This window comes from Hypomesus transpacificus, chromosome 11 (assembly GCF_021917145.1).
Source record: "Hypomesus transpacificus isolate Combined female chromosome 11, fHypTra1, whole genome shotgun sequence".
NCBI lineage: Eukaryota > Metazoa > Chordata > Actinopteri > Osmeriformes > Osmeridae > Hypomesus > Hypomesus transpacificus.
The window spans coordinates 17,651,329-17,672,187 of NC_061070.1; the positions used below are offsets into that span (position 1 = coordinate 17,651,329).

Sequence of the window (20,859 nt, forward strand, 5' to 3'; positions counted from 1 at the left end):
CTGTCTCTTCCTGTGTCTCCATCCCAGAGCCAGGTGGAAGAGAGGGAGTGAGAGGCTGGAGGAGAGATGCAGTAGCTTCTCAGGAGCCATGTTAACACTAACAGAAACATCTCGACTACAGTGCATCACTTCAGAATAAGGGCGCGCTTGCATTCACCGACACATGCGTTCACACACACACACACACACACACACTCATTACTACTCATTATTTACATGTGCATTCCTCCCCTCCCCCAGTCTGGCAAAGTTGGCTTCCTAAGAAATATGGAAATAATTAGCTGATTAGAAACACTTGATCCAAGAATCCCAAGGTTGGCAGGTATGCAAGGTTCCAGGGTTTAAACCGTGAAGTGTTTGTATGGTGAGCACAACTCGACAGCTCTTTGCTGTTGCTGGGACCGTACACCAAGTCTATTTTAAGTTGGCAGATCTTGGTATGGTTTGGAAAGTCTTTAAGCTAATTGTTCTCGGTACAATGAAACTACCTTTTTAAGACTTGTTAACGATTGAGTAAAGTCATTGAGGCGAGGGTGGGAAACGTTCTCCTACTGTTCGTTCTATACGAAATAATTGAGAGTTTATATGGTGCAAGCTTGCATGTGTTGTTCCTACTGCTCCCATCACGCCAAATAGATGCAATATATTTGGGCTAAATTGTGATTCAGCAGGGTTCACTGGGGGTCACAATTTTCCTTGCTAACCATGTTAAACATGCATCTCTGCAGGCTCCTGGAGCGTGGTACTGACAAACAAACCTTGCTGCTTGTAGATTAACTACAACAGCCCCCATTAAATGAATACTTTCCCTGCTTTAACCTAATTCGTTTTGCTTCCCTTCAAAAACCACAGACTATTACTGAGTGGCTGTGTGTTGGCCCTGGTCAGTAGGATCTCTTCGATTAGCAACCAATATTTACATTTTGTTGATGCTCTTTCTGGTTTTATGCTAGGGCCTTTGCTATAGATGTACCATACATTGTGTGCATAGAGTACTTTGTATCTAACAGGAAGGAGAAGTTGGAGTAGGAATCGAGATGTTTGCGCTTGAGTCAAGAGTTTGTGCGAGGGCCTCATCCTCCTCTTTCTTCTCTTCCTCCTCTCCTCTCCTCTTTCTCCTGGGTGCTGAGTAAGATCTTCAGACAGGAAGTGAGTGTCGTTTGGGGAATGTGCTTCAGGCACGCTCTCCTCTGCTGCAGCTGAACACTGGCCTGTTGTTCCAGCCCTCGTGTTCCCTCTGCTCCAGCTACAGGCTTTCACTGTCACATCTCGCAAGTCACACACTGGTATAACATTTACAGTAGCCTTCATTTAGGCCCGAGGACAGATTACCAGGAGAAATCATCGTTGTGTTTGGTGTGCACAAACAACCAACAAAAAGCGCTCAATGGCAGTGCTCGATGAAAATTAAACTCATCTTCCAATCATATTGAAAGTCAGCTGTTGCTTGGATCATCGCCTGTGTTTGAAGTTTCAAATCGGTGAAACAGGCTGATGCAATTAAACAGTTATATTCGACTCTGCTTACGCGTTGAATTCCTTCATCCCAAGCATGATGAAGCTTTCAGGAGCTCTAATATAATTGAGCTCCAGTCTGTGGAAAAACCTGCCTTTCATTACTCAAGAAAATATAACCCGGAATCGTATTTCAACAGTCCACTGCAGCTTGAGTCGGACCCATTTCTGTTTCTGGACCGAAATGAATACCTGTTTTTCTACTTCACTCCATGCTTGTTTTTTTTTTTCTTCAGCTTTCAAAGTGCAGATTTACATTCTGTCTGGTTTGCGGTTGCTATTTTAGAAACATTTTAAGGGTGCCCCCCTTTAACTCTCTCTTACACTCTGTCTCTCTCTCTCTCTCTCTCTCTCTCTCTCTCTCTCTCTCTCTCTCTCTCTCTCTCTCACACACTCTCTCTCTCTCTCACACTCTCTTACACACTCTCTCTCACACACTCTCTCACACACTCTCTCTCACACACTCTCTCTCACCACCACCACACCCCCCAGGAGCTTTGAGTGTTTATCTTTGGAAGACTTCTGGTTTTTGGTTTGTTGTTCTCTTTCTTCATTCAACATTCGGGACAATCTGTGTCTTCTACTCTGGGCCTGATTGGAGAGAGGACCTTTTATGAGAGGACCTTTGGAGATGGTCCTGGCCACTTTTGAAGTACTATGCCCGGAATGAAGGAAGAAGGAAACGTGATCTTATTTGGTTTGGTTCAAACGATGGGAATTCAAAAGCCACCGTAATTGAATTACTTCATTTCCCATGAGCGCTTATCTTTGTTGATTGGATGTGTCGTAAAAGCCTTAAGTAATCCAGGAATGAATTCCTACACTTGGATTTTAATTTCAGAGTGATTTTTTATGCATTTTGATAGCCTAGATAAAAATATAAATAACATTCAAAATGGCTGCCCTTCTGTGTGACTAAGGAACGTAAGTAATAACTAGTGAGTAATGTGCCAGTGATAGTTACAGGACAACATTTATTCTCTTCAAAGAGACTAACTCCCTATACTCCTTTGTCAGTGGGGGGTCTGTCAAAGATACCAGGTACCAGGGGTGGATCCAGGGGTGGATCCAGGGGTGGATCCAGGGGTGGATCCAGGGGTGGATCCAGGGGTGGATCCAGGGGTGGATCCAGGGGTGGATCCAGGGGTGGATCCGGTCTGCAATTTCACTCTTTATCTACACGAAGGTGGGGGTAGGGGGTGGGGGGCATGACAGATATGCTGATATGCCAGAGCAGACCAGGGTCAATTACTACTTGAAAAATATCCTGCCAAATACTTCAGTGTGTTTTTATTTGCAATGAACATCTTTGGATCCATCATTAGTCAAATATTACAAAAATAAAATTCCCCAAACCATTTCAAAATTATTTAAAAATATTTTATCCATGTAAGTGAACTGTCTGTACCAGAGAAAGCTGGCTTGATTAGCTTTGCTAATTCCAGACTCATTCTCTGATCTTCACTTTAATATTCACCTATGTATATTATTTGAATGTTAGGGGGTTTACTATATTTTAATCTATGGTCTTTGTACTTATGTTATGTTATGCCAGGTTGCTTTGTGTTGTCATGTCCTAAGAATTTCATTTCCCAGTCTGACCTTGTTCTGTGCATCTGACAATAAAAGACTTGAACTTGAAGATATGCTTAGAAAGTGTGTTTTTTTGGATGAGGTTTTACTTACCAAGTCCTCATAGTTGTAAACATCTTTAGCTGTCTGATTTGTTCCTAGAGTATCTGTTTATATATGGCATGTCCCACGATGTGGTGTTTATGAGCTAGCAAGGTCATTAAACTCAGGTCAAATCAGGTCATTTTCTATAACTCTTAATCTAGTGACCTTTGGTGTCTGTTCTGTGTAGTTTCTAAAATGACATTCTGTCTACTGATCTGCAGCATGTACTGTGGTACAGATCCAGCTGTTTATTTACCAACCTAATAAACCGGTTGCCTGGCAACTGCAAGAAAGAAGCCATTTTGGGATAGAGAACAACTTCTAGAGAGTGATGAAAGGATACAGGTTGTTTAAACTACAGCATTTGTTGTGTCATTGATCCTTTGCAACACTGATAAATACAACCATTTCCTATGGCAAGGTAGTGGGAATAACCAGTAACCTTTACTGAAGAAACCAGTCAAGGAGGTGGTTGGATTCTGCTGTACCTTTTAACATAAGGACAGTTTTTGTTGACCAATTGTCTATTTCAGAGGATTAGCTGGTATTGTATGACCTCACAAAGAGATTGACATAAGTGGTAAAGTGACGAGCTAGTGCTTCTCAGGAGATGGAGTGTTGTGACTGGGTGTCAGTGTGTGTGTAATGGTGTGCCAGGGCTCTCTACAAAGAGAACAGAATTCACCCTACTTCTGTTTTTGTTTTACTCCCATACCCAGACCCTGGTGCTAGCAGGCCCATCTGCTGAAAGGTGATACCCACAGAGCATATCTTTGATCCTACTTATTGGACTTGATTGATAGGAACAGGCGTGTCATCGAAAAAGCAGTGTTTTCCTGGCAGAAACCGAGTGTTGAATGTGTTCTTTTGTTTGCGGCCCAGACGAGCCTTCCCACTCATCAGAGCAGCTCTGCACTGCATCTCACTCAGCTCTCAAGCCTTTGATGTCGCTAGTCATAACATCTGAGAGTGATCGATGGTCTAGTTGGGATGCATGGATCTGAGGGTTGGATTTGCAGAGTTGTAAATGTTAGTGTTGACAGCGTAGATATAGATGTGTCATGTACAATGTAGCAGGTTTTGAGTCCTGAGTCATTTGTCAGTAATTTAGTGGTGTTCTCGCTGTGGATCCCAAGATTATGCTGGGTGTAGAGTAGTGATGGCGAGGATCACACCTCTCAAGGATACCTGGGATTTGTAGTTCTTTCAGACATGAACTCAGGAACCTACTTTGCTGAGCCGGCTGAAGGACTTAGCCAGCTAACTTTCACACATGCGGTAAAAGTTTGGATTTAAATGTTGGAAAACCTGTCGATTTTGAACAGAAGCAGAGTAAAGAAATAGACCCAGCTGCCCCAGCATTTGGCAGTTGGTCCTCAGTGTGAATGTGCTGACAGTGATTCCTGTCTCTGAGGCGATGGTTCTTGGCAGGTCATTTCTCATAAAAACTAATTTATAAAGTATAATAGTACAATAGACTCTTTCTTTCTCGGTAATCATTTGTTTCAGAATCCTTCTTGTGTAAACATGGCAATCATTTTTGTATATTTTGCTTCAGTTGTACAATTTTTATATTCTGTATCTTCTCACTCTATTCATCAAACTTCCCCTCGCTCTGTCTCCCAAACCTTCTTCCCCTTAATGCACTCATCTCCTATGATCTATTCTCCAGCCTCTTAGTATCGGTCATGATGACTTCTCTGTGAGGATTTGATGCCAAGCACAGTAGTTCCCAGATTTATCATTGGCTCTACCTCAGTTTGCATTCTCCAGAGACTATGGATCTGCATCCAAGGCAAATACTTTGATTACTACTTGAATGACTGAGTTTCTTTCAAATTGTCAAAGGGGTTCAACAATGGAGACATCTCCTTAGGACAGAAAAATTGAAATGAGGCCACTTGACCTCGCGAGGTTGCTGGATTCACGAGATCTGGCGCATCAGGTACATCTAAAAGGTTTGATGCCAGTTACCTGATATTTTTGTGTACTTGATGTGAATGTTTTTACAAGACTTGGTTGGAGGTGAGCTGAACACTACAAACGAAGGATGCGATCAACAAAATAACTCTTTCAGGCAAGATTCAATACCGAAGCCTTAACAGGCTACAAAGAAACACTTTTGCTGCACTGAAACCCTTATACCTATAGCTTTAAGAGATGACTCCATTGATACAAATATATATAACAACCTTTGGTTTTTAGACCGTGGGAGAGATCTGCTCTTCTGCTACAGTAGGTTAGGCCGTTTGATTGCACTTCAGTTTCCCAGGTTTAACACATCACTCTACTGAACCGTTTGTCATGTTGGAGTGGAGTTATTTCAGCCTCGGCGCCACACCATTCCTCTGATCAATAGCAGATGAATGTCTTGTTTGAATACTCAGGATCTACGGGATCTTTTCCTCATCCTGTTGTGTGTGGAAGGAGGCCATGACTTGTTTACATTCCTCCTCTTCTCTTCCTCCCCTTAAAATTCGATGAATATCTCCCCATTTCTCTCTTGTTTACTAATGCCCTCCCTCCTTCCCTCCCTCCGTGAATTATGGATAGCAGAGTTCATTTGTCTTGCTGTCTGTCAGTATCGCAGATGTTTCGGTTGAGATTACATGAAGTAGTTCAGTGAGAGCACAGAGCTAATGGGCAAGCTTTTGATTAAGTATTTCACATTTGTAAAGTCAGTTTTCTAAATGGCACTTTTGGAGATTACTGGTGGTAAATGGGCATCTGCGTTATGATTCATTAAGCCTCCGCCTGGTTGTATTGATTGTACTATAAGATATGGGACCTAGAGGCCTTAGGATTAGGCTCTCTGATAGTTTGGTCAGGCGGAGTGAGGCTGGGTGAGGCTGGGTGAGGCTGGCTGAGGCTGAGTGAGGCTGAGTGAGGCTGGGTGAGACTGAGTGAGGCTGGAGTGAGGCTGGGGGAGGCTGGGTGAGGCTGGGGGCAGGTGCGAGTGGTTGTCCTCGTCTCACCTCATCTCCATGTTATCTTCCTGTTTTCTTCCTCCTTATGCCCAATCTGCACGCCACGAATGATGAGGCTGCTGTATCAAACACAATGTAAGGCTGTTACTGTAAGAGTATCAATAGATCAAAGTATGCTAACATGTAAATGAAATATACTAACGCTTTGTTACTAAATGTTGTTATTTTATAATTTAACTTTTAGCAGTATGGCCATACAAGCATTTGGCAAGCAAGGTCATGTAGTGTAGTGTTGTGTTGCTGGGTCTGTTGCTGTGTTTTGGCTGTGACCCATAGCAGAGTGCAGGCCTTCTTGGGGTATGAAGGATAAAAGAAGGGAGGCTTCCTCTTTCCTCCCGTCTAATATACTGTACCCCAGAGCTCACCCCTCCCCTCTTCCCCCTCATCGCCCTCCCCTCTTCCCCCTCATCCCCCTCCCCTCATCCCCCTCCCCTCTTCTACCTCCCCTCTTCCACTTCCCCTCTTCCCCCTCCCCTCATCCCCTTCTCCATCTGAAGAATTTGGGGATCATGGTGTGAGATTGGGCAACTTGTAGTTATATTTATAGGATTCAGGATGTTCCCGGAAGGTTCTTTATCTTTTGGATTCTCCATGTGTCTTTGTCTTCCAGCAGTGGTTGCCGTGCTATCGTTTTTTTAATGTGTTTTCTTGCAACATCTTTTTACAAGTAAATATTTTTACGTCCCTCTCTGAGTTTAAGGGAGTAGAGCACATTGGATTTCCCACTCTCCAATGTGATGACAAGTCAGTCAAATACTGGTTTCATGGTGAATGGCTGTTCAAAAAGATTTTGGGGGTATTTCAGTCAAGTGCTTAATGGAGTTTTCTCTCTCTTGCTTTCAGTCTCTCTGCCGCTGATGTTTGCCATTAGCAGTTTAATCATCCTATCTTGTATACTCTTTTATTTCTGCCTGGTTCTAATTTGGTGTTGGCAGAGGAGGAGCATTCTTAGATGGATGTGTGCGCTTGTTTTGAGTGATCTACAGCCTCTCGGAGAACAGTGAAAACGAGAGGCTTAACTCCTCCCAGGGCTCAGATTCCATTCTGTCCCCTCAAATAAATACGTTTTACCACTTGGATGTAAAACTATTTTTGAACATAAACATGTTACTGGCCAATTGCTCCCTTGGCAGTTCCAATGACCATGTTAAGTTGGAGTCTAGAACCAAGTGTTTCAAATTCCTCCCCCAAAACGGAGAGCAACACTTCTGAACATGAAGGATACACCTGTTCATAGTACAAGTGTCCATTAACAGCCTTAAGTGAAATTCAGGTTCCGTCCTGGGCCCAGGCTAAGAACATGCTTGTATGTATTTGGAGCACATTTTCACTTGATTGTTGTTGCTGTAACTGCTGTGCTGACTATTAGAATCTCTACTTAAAGTAGCCCAGTCGCAGTCAGATAAGTCAGACAGTCTGCTTTAGATTTGTAAAGGACCATCCAAGTTTATAGTCTGGCCATCAGCACACTCACTAAATTAACAACTTTACATCTGAGATCTCAGATTTAAAATCTCAAATTTGTCTTTGGCCATGCAGACATCTGGACACCTTGATCCTAATCTGGCCTCTGTCGGTGGAATTAGATCATGCAGGGCATGTTTTGCTGTGTGTATTGTAGGGTGTGTGTTGACACACCTCATTTATTCTGTAGTTTGTGAAAACATCAAGTCTTTTTACACCCTGGTGTTCTGTCTTTGAATTATGTTCTGTGAATAAAAAAATAAATGTTATTTTTAATTTGCTGGTCTTCAGAGACCATTGGTGTAGAAATAGTGCTTAGTGTGAAATTTACAGGCCACATTCCTGTGAGCGAAGCAGTCTGGGACTGGTGTGAAACGGCTACGTGTGTGTGTTTGTTTACGTTGATGTCTAAGTAAAGGTGGAACAGTCCTAATGTAGGCATTACTGCATCTGGGGAAGTTTGTCTGAAAGTGGCGAGGATCTTGCTGTTTGTGTTTGGGTTCACCCCCAAAACACTGTCGATTAAAGGAAAGTTACTCAGTGTTCACACTTCAGGTTCAAATGGTTATAATGACTTTGATAACAACCAAAAGGCAAGGCAACCAAAACTACTAGGGGGTGTAACAATACACTCAGCTCACGATTCGATACGTATCACGATACTGGCTGTACAATACAATACGTATCACGATATTTTGAACAACATTTTGAATAAAACTGAAATTCAGTTAACAGATTTATTTCCAAAACATTAATCTTTGTCAATAATTTTATTTTTTGTACATTCAATTTAGTTAACTCAGTTCAAGCGATTTCTGTGAATGCACGCATGACGCAGGTGCAGAGTTGGTCGCATGCTGGTAGCTCAACCAATAGGATCAAACGGACGTCATATTGTAAAAAATACTGCCATAACTACGATACATATTGTGAACATTTTGTATTGCGATATATAATTACACTCCTAAAAACTACACGAGAGGTAGTGAGGGGATATTGAATGATACTCTTTGCTGATGCTTTGGCCAGTGGTAGTAGAATGTGGAATACAAATGAGCCAGCCAGGATTGGACAGCAATAGTCAACACCCTCAATATTCCCTTTAGGATGCTGAAGGAATTCCTTTTGGACTGACATCAGCAATGTCCTCACGCTGTTTTTACATCACACATTGTCCTGGAGTCAGTTATATAGTAATCCAACAGACATTTAGTCTCCACGGTCCATTTACAGCGGATAAATCAGAGAGGGTTCTGGCATCCTGAGGGATCCTTCTAGAACAGATGTATGGTTCTCTGAAGGTGGAGCCCGGCAGAACGTTAAGTTCATCTTAACATCATTCTCGTCGTGATGGCCGGGCCTGGGTTCATGAAATGATTTAGGCCTTGTTACTGACCCAGTTCTGCTCTGGCCTCGGTGAATCCATCTGAGAGAACACGCATCGTTAACAACCTCACATCAGAGTCCGGGTTCCAACACATGAACGCTCTGTGGACAACAGATATGTATTTTACATCAACAGAACTGCCACAGAATAAATGATTCACAGATGTTTCAGAGACTGAGGGCTTGGTGTTGTCTGGTGATCAGCCTCTGACTAGTTTATCCAAGCGAAATGGAGAGTTTGATCTTTTTGCTTGGTTTGTTTCTCCGAGCTTGTATTGCTTCTCTCTGAGGCTTCTGTAAATACCATATTGGTGTTTAACAGGAAAAGGAAGAAGATTTAAGTTAATACAGTATTGTATGTGTAAATACGTTTGTAGTAGTCATTCATTAAGGTCTTAAATGTATAAATAAAAAAATAAAACGTTGTGGGTATTTATTACTAGGTAGCATGATACTCATCCTAAAACGGTATTGCGGTTAAAATTATGGTTTTGGAACAAGATTGTAACATTCTAGACGTTTCCAAAGTCAAACAAGACAAATACACATATCAAGACGACCACCACAGCAAAGTCTTAGCAATTCCACACAATTTGTTCAGCGGAAGCTGTATCTAATCGTAAGGATTACAGAAAATTAGTTGGACCACTTCATTGGAAATCAGAAAATGGGAGATATTTACAGAGAAGTGCCAAGCACAATACCTTGAGGTACGGTGATCCACTGGAAAGTCTGGAGACCGTCCCAGTACCCCAGCATTTCCACGACACCAGATCACTAGAGCATGACTTGGCTTCCTGGCTGTTATACTATGTGTTTAACATTGAGTGGCTTCGTGTGGTTTTATGAATTGTTTCTTTTTTTTCTTCTCTCCTTCTCTCTCTCCCTCTCTCGCTCTTGCTCTCTCTTGCTCTGTATTGCTCTGTCTCTTTCTCTCGCTCTGTCTCTCTCTCCCTCTCTCGCTCTTGCTCTGTCTCGCTCTGTCTCTTTCTCTCGCTCTGTCTGTCTCTCTCTCGCTCTGTCTCTCTCTCCCTCTCTCGCTCTTGCTCTCTCTCGCTCTGTCTCTTTCTCTCGCTCTGTCTGTCTCTCTCTCTCTCGCTCTGTCTCTGTCTCCCTCTCTCGCTCTGTCTCTTTCTCTCGCTCTGTCTGTCTCTCTCTCCCTCTCTCTCTCTCCCTCTCTCGCTCTCCTCGCAGCAGCCACCGAAGGAAGGATCAACGGAGGGGAGGATTTCTTCCAGAAGGTGAGTCTCTGGTTTACCTACAGGTTGTGGTTGGGTCCAGTTCCAGTCATGCAGAGGGCAGTTTATCCACAGGAAAGGATACAGGTGTCGGGTGTTTTTCCAGCGAGGTTCTGACTGTGGAATGAAACATTCAGACAAGGTCCAGAATCTCATTATGTGCTTGATTAGCTTTTGACCGTACAAGGGAAATGAAAGGAGTCCATCCTGTGGTTGTTAAGCAGCACCTGCTGCCAGACAGAGACTCCCTCTCACAACTCACCTCATCTGCTTCACCTTATCCTTAGAGTTTTCTTTCAAAGTCCCGCCATACAGTAAGCCACGGCACGATTGCTGTACATCTAACAACGTCAAACCAAAGGTTGTTTTCTCCTCGAGTTCTCCCGTCGAACCCGGTCTTCGTCAAAGACATATGTGTATTTGTGTTTGGAGCCGATTATGTGGAAACCTCCAGTCTTGACGCAAAGAACAGATCAGTGTTTTCGTTCACTTGCTCCTGTTTAAAACCCAGTTTCCTCTGCGCCTCTGAGGAAGATAATGGGCTCTAATGAACGACGTGATGGACAGTGGTTTATTTTAATCTTCTTCTTCGTCTGTTTCCTATTTCGGGTTGGGAGTTCAGTCAAGTTAAATGTCAGAGGAGGGAGGCAGTTTAAATGTCCCTGTAGCCACTTACAAAAACCAAGAAATGCAAACCAGGCGCCATCCATTCCTCTCAGTGATTCACCATGAATTTCTAGACACGTTTTGTCTCTACTTTTCACTCCAGTTTGGGCCGAAAACAACAGAACAAAACTCGGACAATCTTAACTTCTAACGCAGCACCCTTTAGTAAAGCAGATCTGGTGGTTCATGATGTCCTCTCAAAGGCATGGACTAACATAATAAATAGCCCTTTTTAAAAACTTGAATGGATTTTCAAAGTTACATGGGCAATTATTTTAAATTTGTTTGGCTGGTAAGGGATGGCTGGGAAAAAATGGTGGTCGACTGGATTGTACAGTTTTTGTTCTTGGTGGTTTGATAGCATAACCCTCACACAGACCCAATTAATGTCATAAAAATAAGTGTTATGGAGAGATCTGGAAGACATTCATGTAAGGAAAATGTATGAGGTGTGGAGTGTTTGAAGTTGTTGAAAATGGAAACTCTTACTTGGCCCATTTCCTACCCTCAAACACACCCTTTATACCACACACATTAAGGCTATGCTAACACTAATATGTCACACAAATGCACGCACATAAACTCTGTGTTATTCCTACATGCACACGCCTCTCCGTTTCCTTTTCTCTTGCTCTCTAGCACACACACACACACACACACACTCTCTGTTACAGCCTTAAGTAAGAGTGAAAACAGTTTCGGGAAAATGAGCATTTGGGAGTTCAACAGTTCACTAAGAGAAGAACAACACAGGACAGACACTCACGGACTCTGTGTCTGTGGTTGCTCTCTCTGTCTGTCTGTCTGTCTGTCTGTCTGTCTGTCTGTCTGTCTGTCTGTCTGTCTGTCTGTCTGTCTGTCTGTCTGTCTGTCTCTCTCTCTCTCTCTCTCTCTCTCTCTCTCTCTCTCTCTCTCTCTCTCTCTCTCTCTCTTAGTCACTGTTTGTCTTCCATTCACTCAACTTTTCCTTGTCTCCGTCTCCTTCTCTCTCTCCATCTCTCTCTCTCTCTCCACCCTTCAGGTTTTTAGCCATCTTCCTCTCTCACACATAATCATTAGCTTTCTCTCCTTACCTGTTTACACTTGTTTACGTCTCGATCAATTACACAGTTTGTTTATCACATTAAGAAGCCCTTGTATATAAGACTCCCTGGGATGCTTAGAAACGTTTACTGTTACACTATACACTAGTTGAAGCTGCTTGCTGATGAACCTTCAGACTGTTGGATGATGTACAGTTGGACTAGCATGCTGTGGATCACATAACCCGTTGGAGTGTCAGAGTGCTGGAAGGTCTGTGAGGACTTGGACCCGTGGACTCTACCAGCCCACAGAGGGTTAGGAGTTAAGCCTTTAGTCTGAAGCTTTTGAAGGCAGAGCCAGTCCCCTCCCTGCCTGCTGCCATCTCCAGGCTGCGGTTCTGTAAACGCCAGCGTGATGCACGAACCCCAGTGCAGGCTGATCGTTGGCCAGGAGGTTTTGACTTCGTCATTTTAGGAGCACAGAAGTGCCTTATAGTTTGGTTTCAAGGCAGGGTATTAAAAACAAAATAAAATAAAAAACTACTAAACAACGTTCAGTTCTGTATCCATTAACAGTGAAATGCTGCTGAGGTGGATGATTATATTGAGGTTGGAAGATGTTTGTGGTGCGGTCGAAGCTGTCGATGGTTACGGTTACCATGGAGAGTTAGGTGCTTTTGTCGTTCTAATATCAAGTGCATTTGTCGACTCACCATGTCAGGGTCAAATATGGGCAACACACACTTCTAGGAGATGTGATTGTATGTCGTGTTTAGGGTGATTTGGCTTCATAATGCCTGTCTTTCGATCTCCACTTGAACAGTAGCATGTTTTGTGCTGTGTTTTTTATTCGCTGGCTGACTGCTGAACTGTGGAACGGTTTATCCTGGCCCCGAGGAAGAGGTGTCACCCCAGATGTAATGGAGCAGGAGAGGGTTAGCACCGGGACTGTTAATGTGCACTCAGTCGACGCAAACAGTCTCAGGAGTGCTGACTGTGACCCTCTTCTGACAGGCCCTGATCTCCACCACACACACACACACACACCGCTAAACCCTGTCTGTCTTCTCTAGTATACATGTGTGCATGAACACTTACAAACACACACACACACACACACACACTCCAGCTGAATCAACAGCTGCATCAGTGTACAACAGGGCAGGAAGTGGGGCCTGTTGCACCCATGTTGACTGCGGTTGTGCCACACACACGTGCGCACACACACACACACACACGTGCATGGAGCACATATGCAGTTTTTCATGAGATCCCTAATGACATCCTGTTCGATTCGAGTTACGGCTTCTACCTACGCAAGTGAACTTCCCCCAAAGATCCCATCCTTCCATCAAAGTTACGTTCTGAAGTTGAACACAATCACAAACACGGGGCTTTTTTCTTTTTATCCAGAACTTATGTTGGCCAGGGTAAGAAAGCAAGGAACGTTAAATGTATAGTTAACCTAATTTGTGCAGGTATCTGAGCCATTTGACAGGTATTTTCTGGCCCCATCATAAAAATAAACGCCATCCACTCTTAAAATGGTGTGTGGTCTGTCAGAAATCACTCCCATCTGCTCAGACTCGCCAAGAAAAGCATCTACGGACAGGAAACCAGCTTCCCCAGAACAAAACCCTATAGAGAAAATATCAAAACTACGGCAAAGAAAAGTGAATGGGCCGTAAAGTTGGGACTTGCATTGACCTAAGTAAATATGGTTGTCATTTTTATCCCAATCTTCATCATGTTGCGTTTATTTAACAAGGCCCTACTCTGCTTTATATCAGCTGTGTTTCGATACCTTTCAGACACGGTCTTATTCAGCGAGACAGGGTTTCTTAATGATCTCAGTGAGACAGGATCACTCTGGTCAAGTTAGCTGCACCTTGTTCACATGATGACGGTTACACCCTTTCTGAATATCTCACACTGTCTCGTGTTCCTCATCTTTTCCTGGAAGTATTCCTAAGTTGTTTTAAAATATAGTAATAATATGAAAATTGCTCATCAATCACTCTGGTTTAACTAGGGGGGGGGGGGGTTAAGAGCACCGTTGAGACTTAATGCTGGAGTTGAATTTCTTTTCCGGGACAAAATCGTTATCGTCGAGGAACTTTTTTAGTGACAAAAAGCAGAAACTACCATTTTTGACCCATGAGACTGATAAAATTGGGGAGGGATGGAGTCTTGGGGCTGGGCAGGAATTCCTCAGCTACACAGGGAACAAAATGTTTTAGAAAAATAATTTTTCTTCTTTATTTTTTATATTAGCAGTTGATGGGAGTGTCATGTGACCTGATATCTGTCTACATGGGGGCAGAACCTTATCTGACGGCAGCTGGAATGTGACCGACAGTGAGAGAGGAATACTGTAGCTCAGGAAAAAAGAAAGCTAAAAAAACGACAAATCAGATGTTGCCTTTTGAACGTGCATTCAAACCATTTTATCCACAGTTGTTCTCCGGAAAGAAAATTTGATTTAATTTTTAGTGGTCTAACCCAAAAAGACGGATCGTTCTTCAGCCGTTTCATGTTGTGTTGCCCTGAATCGGTACACTGTCCCCAGCCAGGGGAGATGATGAGAATAGCTGTTTGGCAGCCTTCTCTCCAGCTATTAGAGGAAGATAATGCCTCAGACAAGCTACACTGGCCAAGGTCTTTAGCGAAAGACGGAAAAAGGCAGCACACTTGTTTCTGCTATGTTTTATTTTGTGAAAACACTTTTTAGTTGGCAGTGCAGAAGTACATTTGTTTTATGAGACTTAGCGAAGAATGCAGAGACATAACAATTCCCAGTATATACAGTCTCGTAATAAGAAAGCCTAACTACATTTTCGAAGCATAAAATTGTCTTTATATTTCGTATATGTTTAGTCAGTATTTACTTTAGTCCAGATCTCGACATCTGCACCAGTTCTGCGTACCCACCCTCCCAAAATCTGCAGTAGGTTTTGATTAAGAAATAGATGACCGAACCCCACAATTCAGCACACAGCACAGTCACACTTTCCATGCCTATGGTCTGGACGTTTCATATTCGCTTGTGACCCCAGCATGTGATTATGGTATGTTTGAGAAACTCAGTGAGGCCTGAAGGTCCACTCAACCATCATGGCGCGCTTTAGGAGTGCTTCTACCACAGGGGCAAGAGGGAAGCAGCATGGAGGGTTTATCTGAACCGGGACTACAGGTGCTGGAAACCGACGCTGGAAAACCTGTCAGGACCAGTCAGGAGGAGGCCTCACAGAACAGGCCCGGCACCTCCTCACCACATGGCCCATTTCAGATGTTTCCTTTGTAATTTATGAGTTGCCAGTGTCCCACACCAGTATGGTTTGTTTTCTTTTATGGAGCGATAGCTGTTTCTTTTATTTATTTTTTGTGTCGTTTTATATACCATAGCACACCCAAGTGACTTACTCTGGTGCAGCCGAATTCAGTGTCTGTAGAGAGTGGCATGTCAAATACTCCTGCACCCTGGCAAATATGCTGACTACCAGCCGGGTCCTTACTGTGACTGTACTGTGAATAAGGGATTGTACATGGTAAACAGATAAGGTCAGTCAACTGCACTGATAAGAAGCGTGTTATTTACATGTTGTATCTATAGGAACTGATTTCTCAGCCCTTCGCAACATGTTTCTTTTGTGAGTTTTTGGACGTCGTTGCGGAACCTCCTGCACCTCGTGAGGAACCCTGTGGAGAAGGCCCCCGGAGCAGGAGAACCTTTGAACAGAGTGGGACCGACTGCTCACTCACGTGCGTGACCAGAAAACATTCCTTCCGCCCCCGCCCCCCTTAACTCTAACCCCTGGAACACGTGAATACAAACAAGCACAAACGGGACCTTTTATGAAAACAAGGAAATTGAAGGACAAGGAGCGATCTGTCTGTTTTCTCAATGATGGAGGGATAGAATAGATGGAGGGTTTTTTTTAATGTCTCAACGCAAGCCGCCAGTCAGCAGGTCTGTAAGACGAAGCAGATGCTCGTTTCTCAAGCCTGAGCTGTTTGATCCCTGTGTGTGTGTGTGTGTGTGTGTGTGTGTGATCCGTGATTGGTCCGTGTTGAGGAAGTGAGCTGAAGGTGCGTGGGCCTCGTGATTCTTAGTGGAATGGGAGAACCCCATAATAACACACCATGTCACGGACCACTACCCTCTCTCTCTCTCTCTCTCTCTCTCTCTCTCTCTCTCTCTCTCTCTGTGTCTCTCTCTCTCTCTGTGTTTCTTTCTCTCGCTCTCTCTTTCTGTCTCTCTCTCCCCCAGGTCCACGCATGTGCTCCTAGTTAGGAGGGAAGGTTTATCAGGGCTCTCTCACGTAGATTGCAGCCGACACTTTTCACGTGTTCAAAGTCCAGCAGCGCTCAGCCCCGTTTTTATTAGCGGGTTTTAGAAAATGTAGTGTGGTGTTGTCTCCAGACAGTTTCACCCAGGCTCCAGCAGAGGGTTATGTCTTCGATGGATCCAGACTGGCAAACTGCTGATGTTTTTTTTATTTTCACAGCTCCGTGTATCACCTGTATGAAATGCAGCTGGATCTGTTCCTTCAGGGTTTTTCCAGCTCTCTGTAAGACGTATCTTTAGTTGACTGTGCTAATGTCTTATCTCTCATGAAGTGTTAAATTCTCTCCAAAGACAGCATGGCAAGTTTGCTAGTCGAAGCAATGAGCCATTGTCCACAGTTTTGACTAGTTTCCAACTACTTTCACCCCTGTTACATGGCTTGTGAAAATAGCCTGCCAACATTTATTTTATAGTAGGTATTCCATGTGTGGTTGGATTCGGGTTTGTCTTTTACATTCAGACAATGGCACCTGTGTGTTAAGCTTGTGTAGGAATCTTTACTATCAAATGTTCTACAAATGATTGTTTTAAAGCTTGTGCATGTTTCTATAATAATAATATAACTAGTTTATTTTATTTTTGGTTTAAAGTTGGCTAGCGAACACTGGATTTTGTACAGTATGATAGTTACTGTGACAGTGGGACCTTCTGATGAGTTTCCATACGTATGTTACAGGTGATGGATGAGACCACAACACAGATAGCCTGGCCTTCCAAACTGAAGATCGGAGCCAAGTCCAAAAAAGGTGAGGGTCGTCTTCAAATGCAGTATCTAGCTTAGCCAGATTTTTCGATCATTGATAATAAGGTAAGTCATTCCAAACGTGGTTTAAGATGGTAGTACCTGAAATGCACATCCAAAGGTCCTTCTGTCAGGTTCTGAGGTCTTCTGAGTTCATCTTCCCATGTATACACTGCTCCACAGCAGCTGAGCTGAACATCTCTACGATCATTTCCCTAGTTCAGACGGCTTCCTTCTCCCTGTGGAGATGTCCTGTCTACAAAGCCATTTTTCATAAACTTATCTCGGTCCTACACAGGAACTCCACTGATCCATTCATGGAAGTGCAGTTTATGACAGTGCATGCAAGTCATTCCATTTGTTTGGAAAAGATACCTTCAGATAAACCACTTAAATTTAACTACCCACAATAGTTGTTTGTTTTCCCAGGCAGTCAGTCAAATGAATTAGGCTCAGTGTTGTTTTAACTCTGTGGAAACATTTGAGAGCATGGGAGATGTCTCAAGGTGGTACCAGCTTCACTTGATTAAAACATATTTTTGTGTTTTTTTTTATATGAATGTGCTTGTCTTTTCTCTTTCTCTGTTCTGTTATTTCATCTGGGCAGGGAATGTGCACCAATCTGCAAGGCGCCTTTATGGAGGGGGGCGGGAAAGGGAAGGAACTGTAATGGGCTAAGCATGTACAGAGCTGAGCTCTGTTGCCAATAAAACATTATCACGGCTATTTAAAGCTCTTCCGGGGGGGTCAGCGTTTCGACATGCCCCTTTCTGTTGTCCTGAAGGGGGATGCCTGTGCTCATCCCCCAGCCAGATGTGGAATCCAACAGCATTATGCAACTTCCTGAACCATACCCAGAAGTTGACAAGCTTGTCTTACCAGACTGATCCACAAATATATCCCCATGATTGAATATTCAAAGTGGGTCCCTACAAGCCCAGCATCTAGACCACAAGCCCTGGTAGTAGCAGGTATTCATAAATCGGCTTTGGAAAAGCAGCGTGCTCATTTGAATTCCTGTAGGATCGGCTTCTCGTGAGCTCTTCGGTACTGTGTAAACGTGAAAATGAATGATAATCTCTTGCATTTATCGTATAGTCTGAGCATGGCCATTTACTGGATTTTGTATTAGTGTGTGCACATGTGTGCGTGTGGCTGTGTATGTATACATGTGTGTGTGATCCCAAGAGATACGGAATGTGCTCCAGGAGCAGTGATTGGTGCTGACATCTCAGGATGACCATGTCCTTCACCTTGCTGCTCGGCCCCAGGGACCATGTCGGCATGGTTACAGCAGTCCTCCTCTAGAGGGCCTCCCATTCTTGTCTGTCCCATGATCTCCTGTCTGTCCCATGACCTCCGGTCTGTCCCAAGATCTCCTGTCTGTCCCAAGATCTCCTGTCTGTCCCAAGATCTCCTGTCTGTCCCATGATCTCCTGTCTGTCCCACAATCTCCTGTCTGTCCCATGATCTCCAGTCTGTCCCATGATCTCCTGTCTGTCCCACGATCTCCTGTCTGTCCCATGATCTCCTGTCTGTCCCACGATCTCCCGTCTGTCCCATGATCTCCCGTCTGTCCCACGATCTCCCGTCTGTCCCACGATCTCCCGTCTGTCCCATGATCTCCTGTCTGTCCCACGATCTCCCGTCTGTCCCATGATCTCCTGTCTGTCCCACGATCTCCCATCTGTTCCAAGATCTCCTGTCTGTCCCATGATGTCCCGTCTGTCCCACGATCTCCCGTCTGTCCCATGATCTCCCGTCTGTCCCACGATCTCCCGTCTGTCCCATGATCTCCCGTCTGTCCCACGATCTCCTGTCTGTCCCACGATCTCCTGTCTGTCCCACAATCTCCTGTCTGTCCCATGATCTCCTGTCTGTCCCACGATCTCCTGTCTGTCCCACGATCTCCTGTCTGTCCCATGATCTCCCGTCTGTCCCACGATCTCCCGTCTGTCCCACGATCTCCCGTCTGTCCCATGATCTCCCGTCTGTCCCACGATCTCCCGTCTGTCCCATGATCTCCCGTCTGTCCCACGATCTCCCGTCTGTCCCACAATCTCCCGTCTGTCCCATGATCTCCCGTCTGTCCCACGATCTCCCGTCTGTCCCATGATCTCCTGTCTGTCCCATGATCTCCCGTCTGTCCCACGATCTCCCGTCTGTCCCACGATCTCCCGTCTGTCCCACGATCTCCCGTCTGTCCCATGATCTCCTGTCTGTCCCATGATCTCCCGTCTGTCCCACAATCTCCCGTCTGTCCCATGATCTCCCGTCTGTCCCACGATCTCCTGTCTGTCCCACGATCTCCTGTCTGTCCCACGATCTCCCGTCTGTCCCACGATCTCCCGTCTGTCCCATGATCTCCCGTCTGTCCCATGATCTCCTGTCTGTCCCACGATCTCCCGTCTGTCCCATGATCTCCTGTCTGTCCCACGATCTCCCGTCTGTTCCAAGATCTCCTGTCTGTCCCATGATGTCCCGTCTGTCCCACGATCTCCCGTCTGTCCCATGATCTCCCGTCTGTCCCATGATCTCCCGTCTGTCCCACGATCTCCCGTCTGTCCCATGATCTCCTGTCTGTCCCACAATCTCCCGTCTGTCCCATGATCTCCCGTCTGTCCCACGATCTCCTGTCTGTCCCACGATCTCCTGTCTGTCCCACGATCTCCCGTCTGTCCCACGATCTCCCGTCTGTCCCACGATCTCCCGTCTGTCCCACGATCTCCCGTCTGTCCCACGATCTCCCGTCTGTCCCATGATCTCCCGTCTGTCCCATGATCTCCTGCACGCTGGAAAGCAGCAGCACAGCAGCACCTGTCTGGGAGCCATCCATCAGAGCGCTCTGCCCTGGGTGTGTTGTGTCTGATCTATGTGTGGTGGGACCGCCTCGCATGTGTGTGTGTGCCTGGCTTTTGATTTACATTTAGTCATTTAGCAGACGATCTTATCCAGAGCGACTTACAGTAAGTACAGGGACAGTCTCCGAGGCAAGTAGGGTGAAGTGCCTTGCCCAAAGACACAACGTAATTTTGCACGGCCAGGAATCAAACCGGCAACCTTCTGATTAATAGTCCAATTCCCTAACCGCTCAGCCATCTGAAAAGCCAGCAGTCGTTGACCAGGTCTTCTTCTGTAATCCTAAGAGGGAAGGTGATCTCACCCTGGCTTTTGCCCGCTGCCCCCTGGAGGAGTGGATGGCTTCCTGCCACGCCGGGGTCTCGTTAAGACCTGGAGCAGATGTGACCGTGTCACCATCTTCGTCCTCTCTCTGTCACGGCGGCGGCCGAGCACCAACCCATCCCCCTCCCCCTCGACGCCACGTGCACCAGCACGATAAGACCAGTTTGGAGCCACAACGACAGTCGTCCTCAATATACTGTCAGTGATTTAGTGGAGAGAAGCATTATCTACCAAGTACAGCCTGGCTTGTGTTACACGTTTATCAGAATATATTCTAGAATGAAGCACGTGCAAGCAGAATATATGGTATCTGGCGTGCCCTGGCGTCATTCGTGGAGAGGATGTGTTTTAGAACGGGAACAGTCCCAGCTGACACGCTGCCGATAATGAAGGTCCTTCTCTGGTTCTCTTTCTGGACAGTCTCTCTTCCTGACTTGGGGCTTCTGCAGATGTTTGGAATGAGGTTCCAGTGGAGCATCCAATGGAGGCTGCCACGGTCCAAACAGACCTGATTCCCCTAGTCGTGCTACTTCAGGATGTCAGCCCTAACTGGTGTAAAGACACGCCACTGCCGGGGGGGCAGCAGAGCCAGGGGACCCCCCTTCCCCCCCACTCCCCCCCCCCCCCACTC

General features: G+C 45.1%; 1 protein-coding gene and 1 long non-coding RNA gene across 4 annotated transcripts in view; one reads left to right on the forward strand and one right to left on the reverse strand.

The window, feature by feature from the left end:
- The window catches only part of LOC124473648 (protein bicaudal C homolog 1-B-like), a 44,790-nt gene that overhangs the window by 3,068 nt on the left and 20,863 nt on the right, over window positions 1–20,859 (forward strand). For 2 of the 3 annotated variants that reach the window (XM_047029278.1, XM_047029276.1), the window contains exons 2-3: window positions 10,224–10,270; window positions 16,980–17,049. In XM_047029278.1, coding sequence (XP_046885234.1) covers window positions 10,224–10,270; window positions 16,980–17,049 — 117 coding nt within the window. The remainder of the gene's footprint in view (window positions 1–10,223; window positions 10,271–16,979; window positions 17,050–20,859) is intronic. The other variant, XM_047029277.1, reaches the window with a different exon arrangement.
- On the reverse strand, window positions 8,417–10,786 carry LOC124473649. Its single transcript, XR_006956735.1, has 3 exons — window positions 10,530–10,786; window positions 10,292–10,384; window positions 8,417–9,131 (listed from the first exon to the last, which is right to left on the reverse strand). It is a non-coding gene; the product is annotated as an uncharacterized LOC124473649 (long non-coding RNA).